At 49.1% G+C, this 12,552-nt stretch overlaps 2 protein-coding genes across 2 annotated transcripts; one reads left to right on the forward strand and one right to left on the reverse strand.

Annotated features, from left to right (window-relative positions):
• The first annotated feature begins 4,412 nt into the window (after positions 1-4,412).
• Positions 4,413-7,849, forward strand: LOC123099111 (AT-hook motif nuclear-localized protein 11). Its single transcript, XM_044521253.1, has 6 exons — positions 4,413-4,853; positions 4,934-4,989; positions 5,874-5,999; positions 6,285-6,428; positions 6,652-6,915; positions 7,077-7,849. The coding sequence occupies exons 1-6, from the start codon at positions 4,436-4,438 to the stop codon at positions 7,425-7,427; spliced, it is 1,359 nt and encodes a 452-aa protein (XP_044377188.1). The 5' UTR covers positions 4,413-4,435; the 3' UTR covers positions 7,428-7,849.
• A 2,165-nt stretch (positions 7,850-10,014) lies between these two features.
• LOC123099112 (tubulin beta-2 chain) lies at positions 10,015-11,986 on the reverse strand. Its single transcript, XM_044521254.1, has 3 exons — positions 11,488-11,986; positions 11,079-11,348; positions 10,015-10,984 (listed from the first exon to the last, which is right to left on the reverse strand). Exons 1-3 carry the CDS (start codon positions 11,879-11,881, stop codon positions 10,302-10,304), a joined length of 1,347 nt encoding a protein of 448 aa, XP_044377189.1. The 5' UTR covers positions 11,882-11,986; the 3' UTR covers positions 10,015-10,301.
• Positions 11,987-12,552: the final 566 nt, after the last annotated feature.

A 12,552-nucleotide genomic window follows, 5' to 3' on the forward strand; every position in this document is an offset into this window, starting at 1 on the left:
AAATCGAGGAGTAGAAGAAATTATAAGAAAATTACAAAAAAAACACTAAGAGAAAGAAGAACCGTACTGTTAGCTCGAGAAAAGATAAATGTCAATAAATGAGAAAGAAAATGATCCAATGAACTAGTGCAGGATGGAAAGTATGTTGACTATTTGACACAAGAAGCATCAAACCTGAATCCAACTTGATGAGAAGTCGCAATGTTGCATGTTTTTCTTAATTTCCCTCTCGCTTGGCCTCCAAAACGACTGCAACAAGTGTTAGCTACACATTATGATGGTGACAACTGCAAGAAATATGGAAAAATATGAGGTCGATGATAGTGGAAGAAAAGGGATAGTGGAACAAGACCAGCGAAAGCAAGGCACGTCGATGGAGAAGATGCAGGAGGTTGTAGCCGAGTTAAGCAATCGCCGGTTCCTCCTAAGTTGACCTCCTTGCAATAGTTGACCCTCTTATTCTCCTTGTTTTTAATAAGAAGATCGGCCATGCTGTCGGAGTTATTTTCGGCAGATCCCTAATAGGGTATCTTGGCTAGACGAGTAGACCGGAGGGAAAAAGATGGTTTATGCAGTTATTTCCCCCTGGACGCCTGATTCCTTGTTGTATATTGCATGTATTTCGAGTCCTTCTCTTCATAGGGGCCCATGGGCCGGTACGATGGGCCAAGGCTAAAACCGACTTGCGGGCCCCGGACTGGCCTACTCAAGCCAACTTCTGGTATGATGAGGCACCGATGGGCCATAACACCGTCACATGCTAAGCTAATCATCATATTAAATTTGGAGTAGCATGGTTTAGCTTTTTATGATAAGTCATGCTGGAATTTTATCTATTTATGGGCCAGCCCAATAACAATTTCAGAAATTCCTAATAAATTCTAAAGGCCCACTTAGCCCATTCGTGCAAGGCAAGGGGCACTACTAAAGTTTAGTCCCACATTGCTAGTTTAGAGGGAGTTGGACTTCTTTATAAGGGAGATTCTTTCGCCACATGTATGAGCATGAGAACAAGAGGGACATCCACGCGCGCTCCTCCTCCACCGCCCGCCTCGTCACGACGGGTTGCGGGGACGAGCCGATGTCTAAATTTTTGCCACGCACGACGGGTATATGAACGATCACACGGAAGCTGAAACGTTTTTGCTGAAGTGGAGATTGAATAGGAACGGCGCACCTCTTCGCCTGCTGCATGTTCGCTTCGCCTCACTCTCTTCGTTTCACCTCCCGTCGCTGCCCTCTCGCCTTCTTCTCTTGCGCCTATAAAAGGGAGGTCGCTCCTCCCAGTGAGACGCACCAGAACAACACAACCCTCTCGCCTCCAAGTTCCTGACCACTGAGCTACTGCTACGATCTTCCCCATCTCGGCTTGCGGCGTGCACCGCGGGTCGGGACAGTAGGTCTCCGAAACCGCACCTTTTGAGTCCTGTACAGGAGAAGGGTCATAAGGTTTTTGAGGAGCGCTTCGCGCGACTACTGACTTCTTCGTCACGGACACCCCGGACTCCGACGACTACTTTCCTGACGACGACTTCTTCCCCGACATCGACAACCTCTTCGACGATATGGCTGGCGAGGACACCGACCCCAAGTCCAGCGCTTCTGCTGCTGATGTCCCGTACGTGTTCTTCCTCTTAGAGGCCCTGCTACAGTTCCTTGTTCTAGTGTTTGCCTTAGATATGTTATGCTCTATTTCATATAGGCAACATGCTATACTGTCTGCTCTAGATATGTTTAGGTCAAATCGCATGGCTTATTTCATCACTGCTATACAAGTCGTGCTTTATCTAGTATTTCTGTTAATAAAATCATTCGGTAAATTGCTCATATTTCCAACAAGTCAATCATCAAATTTATTTCAACTGTTTATATTTAAAAATGCACTATATGGAGATATAATTTGTATTTGATCTCCTAGTATCAGTGTGTCATTGTCGATCTTGATATATTTTTTGAATGGCTACATAAAGATAAAAGAAGCAATATTTCAGAACAGATTGAGTAACAACTAACCTAACATGTGCAATGCATGTTTTACACATCCACACGATGATATCTGCAACCAAGAGCAATGGCCGAGGGAGCACGGTGCGCAATATCCAGACATGGAGTGGAGTTACTGCTCTTAGCTCATTCCTCCAAGCATGAAATTAATTCTCTGATTCGTTGTGTCTTCTCTCATTATTTTTCTCTTCTTCGCTAGGAGCATTTTGCACAACTAGCCCATATTTTTGGACGCAGACATAGTCTTAGAATCAATTAAAGGCAACATCACTTGATACGACATTTTATGAGACAATGCATTTGGGTATTTGTATCTAAATAATCTTTCATGACCTAGGATGACGCGTTAAGAGTGAAAGCATTGGTTTATTTTCGCACCGACCCAATTGAATGATATGACCAAACACAGCTTGTGCCTTTGATCGGCACTTCACTTTCAAATGATGATAAGGACCCGGGGGGAGGGGCCTCTGTCTTACCTTCCATATTCATGTATAGAATAGTTGAGAGGTCTCTCGCAGGGTGCTCCTGTCTCGATCCCCACTCTTCTCCAGCGGCACGATCAGACAGAGTGGAGACGGGGCATGAGCAGGTTAAAGAGAGCTCTAAACGGGGATGACTTGTGGCTAGGGGTGAAAGGCCAACCGAGCTTTGGGCAATCATGTGCATATTAGAGCTAGGTCGCCTGGTGCCTTAGAGGAGAATGGTATGATGTTGAAGAGGAGCGCACCATCGATGCTTCCGTTCCTAGGGAATGTGATGTGTCTAGAGGTGGTTGTCCTATTGGTTGTGGTGCTCCATGACTAGATGCCAAATGAAGCCGACGGGAGCACCATCGGCGACGCCCTAAATAGCTCAATGATGTCTTGTTCTAAGGAGGCCTCGGTCTCCTTCTTGACTCCCAATGCAACCACTGAGGCGGATAAGGAGCATGGAAGGGCATAGAGTTGGAGTCCATGGAAATAGATGGTGCTCATGATCAAAGGTGTTTGTTTTTTGAACTATGGCACCCGCGACAACGCTCAATGGTTGGCCATTTGTGGTGTAGCATGTGATCCTTCTTGCGAATTGTATGATGTCGCAAAGGAGCGCAATGCCCTCGTTCCTGAGCAATGTAGGTTGGCTAATGGTGGTTCTCTTGTTGGTTGCAGTGCTCCATAGCGGGGAGCCAGACGCAACCGACGAGAGTAGCATTAACGAATCCCTAAATAGGCTCGATGTGTCCATCTTTGGAGGAAGCCTTACTCTCATTCTTGACTAGCAATGCCACCACGGCGGTGGATAAGGAACAAGGAAGGGACATAGAGCTAGAGCCCATGGAAAAGGATGGAGCTAAATGATCAAAGGTGAGGTCTGATATGGAGCTTTAGCGCCCGCGGCATCCGTCGGTTGTCAGCCTTCATGGCATAGCCTTTAACCCTTCTAACCGAAGGGTGGCTAGTGTTATTCCTCTCTGCTTGGTTGCCCAAGGGAATGTACTGTAGCTTCGGCTCAGCGTTCATGGTTTATTTCTTTGGTGTGTGTCGCTACTCGAAGGGAAGATCAGCTTAGCTGCCTAAGGGGAAGCCGTGTAGCTTCATCTCAGCGTCCATCTTTTCTTTCTTCGGGATGCGTCGCTGTTTGAAGGGAAGGTGTGGAGGTCCCGTCGTCTCAAGTGTCATGGTCCGTAGCAACAATATTTTCTTCCACTATATGGGGCCCTCTTGGCATAAGTTGAGGAGTTATCTGTAATCTTTGTTTTTATTTGGGATCTGATATAAACAATCGCGTGCCACCGCTTCTGGGGCCTTCAAGATCCTTCCAAAGGAAAAAGAAAAACATGTGGCATTTATATTTGTATAAATGCTACTTTTACTTGGGATCCATGGAAACTATCGTGTACCGTCGCTTCCGGGTCCTTCGAGACCCTTCCTCGGGAAGAAAAAAGAAAACGTGTGGCATTTATATTTGTATAAATGCTACTTTTACTTGGGATCCGATGCAAACTGTCGTGTACCGCCGCTTCCGGGTCCTTCGAGACCCTTCCTCGAGAAGAAAAAACAAAACATGTGGCATTTATATTTGCATAAATGCTACTTTTACTTGGGATCCGATGCAAACTGTCATGTACCGCCGCGTTCGGGTCCTTCGAGACCCTTCCTCGGGAAGAAGAAAAAAATGTGTGACATTTATATTTGTATAAATGCTACTTTTACTTGGGATCCGATGCAAACTGTCGTGTACCGCCGCTTTCGGGTCCTTCGAGACCCTTCCTCGCGAAGAAAAATAGAAAACGCGTGGCACTTATATTTGTATAAACATAATGGAATATTTTAATCCAAGCATTTATACCCTTCTTGGTATATGCATTCCTTATGATAAAATAAAATAAATCCCAAACAAGTTCCAATAAGCGGAACAAACTTCAACATCAGCACGAATATTTTTAAAAATGGAAGAAACGGAAGCGGCGGTGTCAACCGGGCAGGACTCTGTGGCAGCCACCTCCTCGCCGTCTCCTCCGCCGCCGCCGCCGCCGCCGCTGTCGCCGCCGCCTGCCTCTGGGCCTCAGGCCGCCTCCCAGGCGCGGCCAATGGAGGCGCCGACGGGCCTGCACAGGCTGCGGGGCCCGTCCCCTATCGTGTGGGCCATGCGCACCCGCGTCGCCCCGCCGCCGCGGCTCGCCGAGCCGATCCCCCGCCCGGTCTACCCGCCCCCTCCCCCGCCGCGGGCGCCGCTGCGGACTCCGACGGAGAAGCGGCGCCGCGGGCGCCCCCGCAAGGTCGCCTGCCTGCCGCCACCGCCGGGGCTCGGGCCGCCGCCGGGGTTCGCGCCCTCGCCGGCTGCGCGGCCGAATCCGGCCGCCCACGGTGAGGCTTCTCGCCCCGATACATGCTCGTGGATGCTTAACCGCCTAGTGCTTGCTGAAATCTTGCGTGGCCGTGGACAGGGCAAGGGGACTTGGGCGGGCTCCAGCCGCACGTGCTCACCATTGCCGTGGGAGAGGTATGCTGCTTGACTCTCTGTTCATGTTAGAACTGAAACAAATCTCTGTCTGACTATGCCCTGCTGAAACTCTGAACCCAAACAAGCCACGTGTGTTTCATTTCGATGATGCAAAGGTTTGCTTTCGCCGCCCCTCAATGGAAATTGTGTGCAGAGAGCTTGTCTTGATCTCGTATGCCCCTCAATGGAGAAGAATTTCTTGTTAAAGAGCCATAGAAATTAGAAACTACTCCCGCCGTTCACAAATATAAGATGTTCTAACTTTTTTCTGGATCGGATGTATGTAGACACGTTTTAGTGTGTTTGTTCACTCATTTCAGTCTGTATGTAGTCCATATTGAAATATCCAAAACATCTTATTTTTGTGAACCGAGGGAGTATGTGCAGAGTGTTGTGTATGGCATTATGAGCTGTTCAATTCTCTAGTTGCAGCTTAGCTGGACTTTTATTGTCAAAGCAATAATATATTCTCTATTCTTCAAAAAAAGGCTAATCTTTATAAGTTTATTATTGCTTTGACGTAACATTGCAAACGAGGCCAATGCTTACTGTTTAAACTATTGATGCAAATGAACCTATTAGCTGAACCAAACACTGATGACAAGTGGGATGGGATGAAGTCAGTACCCAATTTCAGCACAAGTGAATCTTTATTTTAATTTGACACAAGTTATACAGTCATATCTCTAGAAGGAAAGAGAAGATAAAGGTTTGCCCCCGTGGGTTTCCTTTTGCTGTAGACCCCCCTGTTTCTATGTACATGATTTGCAAAGGTCTTAACATTTGGATGAACCTCATAACAGAGGGGCAATGCTTGGTCACTCAACATACTCTCTCCAATTAAATGTGCCAAGAAATTTCATCATCTGAAAACTGTTCTGCAGGATATCATATCAAGGGTCATGGCGGTCTCACAGCTGAATTCGAAGGCCATCTGCATTCTTTCAGCTCTTGGGTCTGTTAGGGAAGCAGTTCTAGTCCAGCCATCTGGTGTCATTCTAACTCACAAGGTTTGACCTTAGCTCCTCAAGATTTAACATACTCTTTTTACAATTATTCAACATCGCAAACATCAAATAGCATGAAATTCTGGAAATGTGGGTCAAGTGATTGTTTGGAACAAGTAAATGTCAGTATCAAATTACATGAAGAAGGCCTGTGGGGAACGTTACGGTTTTTGTCTCAGTTATTTGTGATTACAAGAGGTCCATGTTTCCGAGTGAGCACAGTTTTCTTATGAGTTCTATTCATCCATTGAAAATTGGTTTCCATAACTCTTAATTCAATTTCTGCAGGGCCCTTTAGAAATCATCCGGCTGTCTGGATCCATTTTGACATCTAATGACCATCGATCTCTGCGTATTACCCTTGCTTCCGTCAATAGTTTTGTGATCAGTGGCATTATAGCTGGACCTCTCATAGCTGAAACTCCTGTCCAGGTATGTAAAGATGTTAGAACGTGTAAAACTTTTCATTTCATTGCCTGTAAACAGTTATTTAGTGAACTAAAACCATGACACTTATTATGGATCGGAGGGAGTACAAAATAGTCTTTCTTGAATATAAGAAACGGCGTTCTTCTATTTCAGCCCTTTGTTATATGCCTACATGAAACAGACAAAGTGATAACAGCACATAATTTATTTAATATGCTTCTTTCAGGCAATTCTTGGAAGCTTTCACAACAGTGCATTCTTGCCAAACAACGTACCTAGGGGAGACATTTCGTGTTATCCTAACACGCAAGGTGCCATCACAAATGGCAGCACTCTACCCAGTGAGCGTTCCAATCCAGTATATGCATCTCGTACTTCCATGGAACGAAATGAATCAAGTGAGGTTGATGTCAAGCCCTTTGTTGGACTGGTTAATCTAAATCCAGAATATGCATCTCGTACTCCCGTGGTACAGCATGAATCATATCAGGTTGGTGTCAAGCCCTCAATCCAAAATAGTTTGCTTCTTTCTAGAATATAAGGAACTGCATTCTTCTATTTCAGTCCTTTGTTATATGCCTACATGAAACTGACGAGTGATGACACAGCAGGCCTTGATCCAGTTACTAAGTTAAAGTATGCTTCTTTCAGGCACTTCTTGGAAGCTTTCACAACAATTTGTTCTCTCCAAACAACGCACCTAGGGCAGCCATTGCGTGTTATCCTAACACGCAAGGTGCCACCGGAAATGGCAGCACTCTACCCAGTGATCGTGTCAAGCCACAATATGCATCTCGTACTTCCGTGGAGCAGAACGAATCAGATGAGGTTGATGTCAAGCCCTTTGTTGGATTGCTGAATCCAAATCCAGAATATGCATCTCGTACCCCCGTGGAACGGAACGAATCAAGCGAGATTGATGTCAAGCCCTTTGTCGGACTGGCTATTCCAAATCCAGAATACGCACCTCGTACCCCCGTGGAGCGGAACGAATCAAGCTAGATTGATGTCCAAGCCCTTTGTCGGACTGGTTATTTCCGAATCCAGAATATGCACCTCGTACTTGCGTGGAGCAGAACGAAGCAGATGAGGTTGATGTCAAGCCCTTTGTTGGAGCAGTTAATCTGAATCCAGAATATGCGTCTTTTACTTCGGCAGAACAGAATGGATCAGGCGGGAGTGCTGTCAAGCCCTCTCCTCTCTTGGAGTGGCTTAACAACTTCGCGTCACTGTATTTGATTGAACTCAATCCTGTGATACATTTACCCTCTCAAGGTGGTAGGAAGCGCATTTGTTAGATAGTTGCGCTTTTTGCGACCACCGTGTAACTGAGTTTAGTCTTAGTGTTTTTTCTTCCTTCTGTTGATAGAGTGAACATTGTACTCTTGGTTCTTTTCTGTTGATAACTATGTTGGTCAGCTGCATATAGACTGAGTGCGAGTCGGCACCAGTGCCTCTTCCATCATCAAACCTATCGATATGCGTCGGGCGCAAGCAAGGGGCGTGTTCTTGAGCTGAACCATGCCCTTGCATAGTCTGGAAGGCAGTTTGTGGGAACCTGGTAGTGTGCTGCCATAAGAAGGCAAGAACAGTCTGAAGATTCAATCAGGGTCTGCCGGCCTGAAAACATCATCTGCATATCATGAGCCTGATAACACAGACACGAGTAGGAGTGTGGTGCAGATGAAGAAACTCCATTGCTATATCTCCAAGCCATCTCAAACTTTTCTTCTTCTTTAGATCAGGCCATTGGATGTAGAGTAGGTGAATGCATAGGAGGAAGGAATCTTGATGGCCTCTCTATCTCTCTATGTCTGTGTGCATGATCCTCGAAGGCAGCAGTACTTTATAAACTAGTGCGGTTACCTTGGTGGAGATCAAACCAATCCAATGGCACATCAGATAAGGTAGAAGAATCAGAAAACAGATGTAGGAGAGAAGCAGGGCCGATTTGGCTTCCGAGCTCATCTGCACCCCCCATGAATAGTAAAATCAAATAAAATACTAAAAAAAATCATAAAATTCCCCCTAAAAAATCGCATGGTAGATGTTTCAGTGCGTGAGGTTCGTGCCAAATTTCAGCTCATTTTGACATTCGAGTATTTCTTAGACAAAAAAAAACAAATTTGGGGTATGTGAAATAGTGTATTGTTCGGGCCGTTTTTTTCCGGAGAGCTACTCAGATGTGCAAATGAGCTGAAATTTTGCACGGACCTCACGCACCGAAACGTCTTCCATGCAAAAAATTGGAATTTTTCTAGTATTTGTTTTGATTTCACTGTTCATAGGGTGCAGATGAGCCCAGGCATAGAAATGGATATTGGAGAATTAACTAGTCTATACTAGGAGGCAGGCAGATCCTTAGTATCAGCGACAAGAACAAGATGATAATGACCAGTCCAACAGATGTAATCTGGCAGCGAGTCGAGATCAGACCGGTCAAACGTAGGACAGCCCAATCTCATCTCATGGCTCAACACTGCAGTGGCAGGGATAACTGTCGAGTGAGCAGCACTAAACTGTAGCCTGGTCCAGTGCTCCTAGTAACGATCGATAGATGAGGGATGTGCATGTGCCCCATACACTCTGCTGTGCTGCACCTGCACATGGCGTCCATGGGATGTGATCTGCATCTCCAACCATTGGTCTAGAGTGCATGGCCACATGCATATGCAGAATCTTGCTTGATGGCCTCAGTCTCTGTAGTGTGTAATGTGTCTGTGTGCATGATCCTCGAAGGCGGCAGCAGTGCATAAACTAGTGATGTTACCTGCTTGGAGATCAACCCAAGGACACAGAGGATAAGATAGAAGAATCGCACGGTAGATGTATAAATTACTAGCTCAGAAACAGAGCATCGAGAGGAACAAGATGATAACCGGTCAAACTCACAGCAACTTGAGATAAGACCAGTCAAACATAGGACAACTTATTATATACACATACATCCGATCTAGACAAATCTAAGACAAGTAGTAATTTCAAACGAAGGTAGTAAATGATGAATAAAAAAGGATGCATCTAGACTTATTTTAGCTCTAAATACATCCCTATTTATCCATTTTGATGACAAGTATTTTCGGACAGAGGGAGTACTACATAGATCTATCCCATGCACAGGGAGTTTGTGAACCACTGCAGAATGGGGAAAAGGAGCAACTTTGCTGTCCGGCAAAGTGTGCTGCGCTACACATGCGTCCATGTGTTGGGGTCGGCCGAAGCAACTACGGCCAGTCAATGCTGGCCATCACCAACTGTGGTGCAGCATGCAGAGAACAAGATCCATGGATGGACAACTACAACCAGACAATGCTGGCATATGTGTGCTGCAAGCAATAATGTAAACACTGGAACAGCAACATAGTAGTGTTACAATCTGTCATCACGGAATCATAATACCATTTGCAGATCGACAGCAACGGCTGGTGGAAGAAGAAAGAAACTAGTGGTGCTCACATTTCATTTCACAGCATGAAACAGAACAAGATCAAGGGCATATCACAAATCATGGACTGAAATCAGACACGAGCAACTCTGAATTACATTCAGATTTAACACGATAATTAGATGAAGAGCATAGCACAAATCATGAACTGAAATCAGACACAAGCAACTTCAAATTACATTAGATTTGGACATGATAGTTAGACAATGGACACCAGACAACACACACCACTACCAGTAGAACGCAACAGGGCGTTGCTTGCACACAGCAATTGTGCCAGAGGTTATACCAAGCTATCTCACCAACAACCACCCTTCCATGAGTTTTCTGTTCCTCAACAACAGCACCCACCAAGAAAGACAGAAGAGCACTACACAATCAAATTAACATAAGAAAAGAACCAATAATCATACGCGGTACTCGGTTGATCTCTAGTCCTGGAGGTCGGCATCGTCCTCGAGCTCGTCCTCGTACTCGCCCTCCTCGTCGGCGGTGGCGTCCTGGTACTGCTGGTACTCGGACACGAGGTCGTTCATGTTGCTCTCGGCCTCGGTGAACTCCATCTCGTCCATGCCCTCCCCCGTGTACCAGTGCAGGAAGGCCTTGCGCCGGAACATGGCCGTGAACTGCTCGCTCACGCGCCGGAACATCTCCTGGATGGACGTCGAGTTGCCGATGAAGGTGGAGGCCATCTTGAGGCCCGTGGGCGGGATGTCGCACACCGTCGACTTGACGTTGTTGGGGATCCACTCCACGAAGTAGCTCGAGTTCTTGTTCTGCACGTTCAGCATCTGCTCGTCCACCTCCTTGGTGCTCATCTTGCCCCGGAACATGGCGGAGGCGGTCAGGTACCGGCCGTGGCGAGGGTCGGCCGCGCACATCATGTTCTTGGCGTCCCACATCTGCTGCGTGAGCTCGGGGACCGTGAGCGCGCGGTACTGCTGGCTGCCGCGCGAGGTGAGCGGCGCGAAGCCCACCATGAAGAAGTGCAGCCGCGGGAACGGGATGAGGTTCACGGCCAGCTTGCGCAGGTCCGAGTTGAGCTGCCCCGGGAAGCGCAGGCAGCAGGTGACCCCGCTCATGGTGGCCGAGATGAGGTGGTTCAGGTCGCCGACTGTTGGATTGTTTGATCAGTGGACATCAGGCATCAGCAATCATCAAACAGTAATAAGAATGCAAAGGCTGCAGAAATGATGGAGGAATCTTACAGCTCGGGGTGGTGAGCTTGAGGGTGCGGAAGCAGATGTCGTAGAGCGCCTCGTTGTCGAGCACCATGCACTCGTCGGCGTTCTCGACGAGCTGGTGCACGGAGAGGGTGGCGTTGTAGGGCTCGACGACGGTGTCGGAGACCTTGGGCGAGGGGAAGACGGAGAAGGTGAGCATCATGCGGTCCGGGTACTCCTCCCGGATCTTGGAGATGAGCAGCGTGCCCATGCCGGACCCCGTGCCGCCGCCCAGCGAGTGGCACACCTGGAAACCTGCCATGCCCGCACAGATCCGTCAGCCAACGCTTCCCTTCCGCTCCAGATCTAACTACGCCGCCGGCGCCGGCGCGGAGGACGGACGGACGAACGGAACAGAGGAACGGAGAAGAAAGGGGAAGAAGAAAGCCGAGACCTTGGAGGCAGTCGCAGTTCTCGGCCTCCTTGCGGACGACGTCGAGGACGGAGTCGATGAGCTCGGCGCCCTCGGTGTAGTGGCCCTTGGCCCAGTTGTTGCCGGCGCCGGACTGGCCGAAGACGAAGTTGTCGGGGCGGAAGATGCCGCCGTAGGGGCCGGAGCGGACGGAGTCCATGGTGCCGGGCTCGAGGTCCATGAGCACGGCGCGGGGCACGAAGCGGCCGCAGGAGGCCTCGTTGTAGTAGACGTTGACGCGCTCGAGCTGCAGGTCGGTGTCGCCGGCGTAGCGGCCGGTGGGGTCGATCCCGTGCTCCGCGCACACCACCTCCCAGAACTTGGCCCCGATCTGGTTCCCGCACTGCCCGCCCTGGATGTGCAGGATCTCCCTCATCTTCCCTCCCTTCCCTTCGGAGGACGAGCGAACGGCGGCGAGGTGCGGCGGCGCCGGTGGGGGTGGGGAATTGGGGGGAGGAGGTGGATGGCGTTAGTGGGGTGGTAGGGTTTGGTGGGGCGGGATTTATAGAGGCTGACGGCGTTAGTTTTGAGGGGGAATTCGAATTTTGAAATTTTGGGGGAGAAAAAGAAGCGAGTTTTGCGTGGGGCGGCCGCCGGCCTGGTCCCTCAGGGTAACGGTTACTTCTTGGGTTGGGTGGGCGGCTGAGACACCGCCGAGGGGAGGTGAATTTTGTTGACTGCTTCATCATTCATCATGTGTCCACAAGGAGCAAAGTGCTTAAACGGAGCAAGCAGAGCGTATCCCTCCCGCGTCGCCCCGCGTGCGACGGGGAGGGCGACCACATCGCCGCCGCCAGAGGCCTCCTCCACCCCGCTCCTCCCCCCTCGCCGCCGCCACAGGGTGCGGCTAGGCAAAGCCTGGCCGGCCCCGGCGGCGGCGGGGCGTTCTCGTCTCCTCGCGCGGTGGCCCCGATGCGGGACGGGGTGGCCACGGCGGGATGCGGTGCTGGCGGTGGGCGCAGCGGCGCGGCGGCTCTCCGGCGCAGCCTTGGCGGCGGCAGAGTGTGGGCCGTGTGTCGGGCGGCGCGGTGGTGCGGTGGCGGCTCG

The sequence above is a fragment of the Triticum aestivum genome, chromosome 4D, assembly GCF_018294505.1.
Source record: "Triticum aestivum cultivar Chinese Spring chromosome 4D, IWGSC CS RefSeq v2.1, whole genome shotgun sequence".
NCBI lineage: Eukaryota > Viridiplantae > Streptophyta > Magnoliopsida > Poales > Poaceae > Triticum > Triticum aestivum.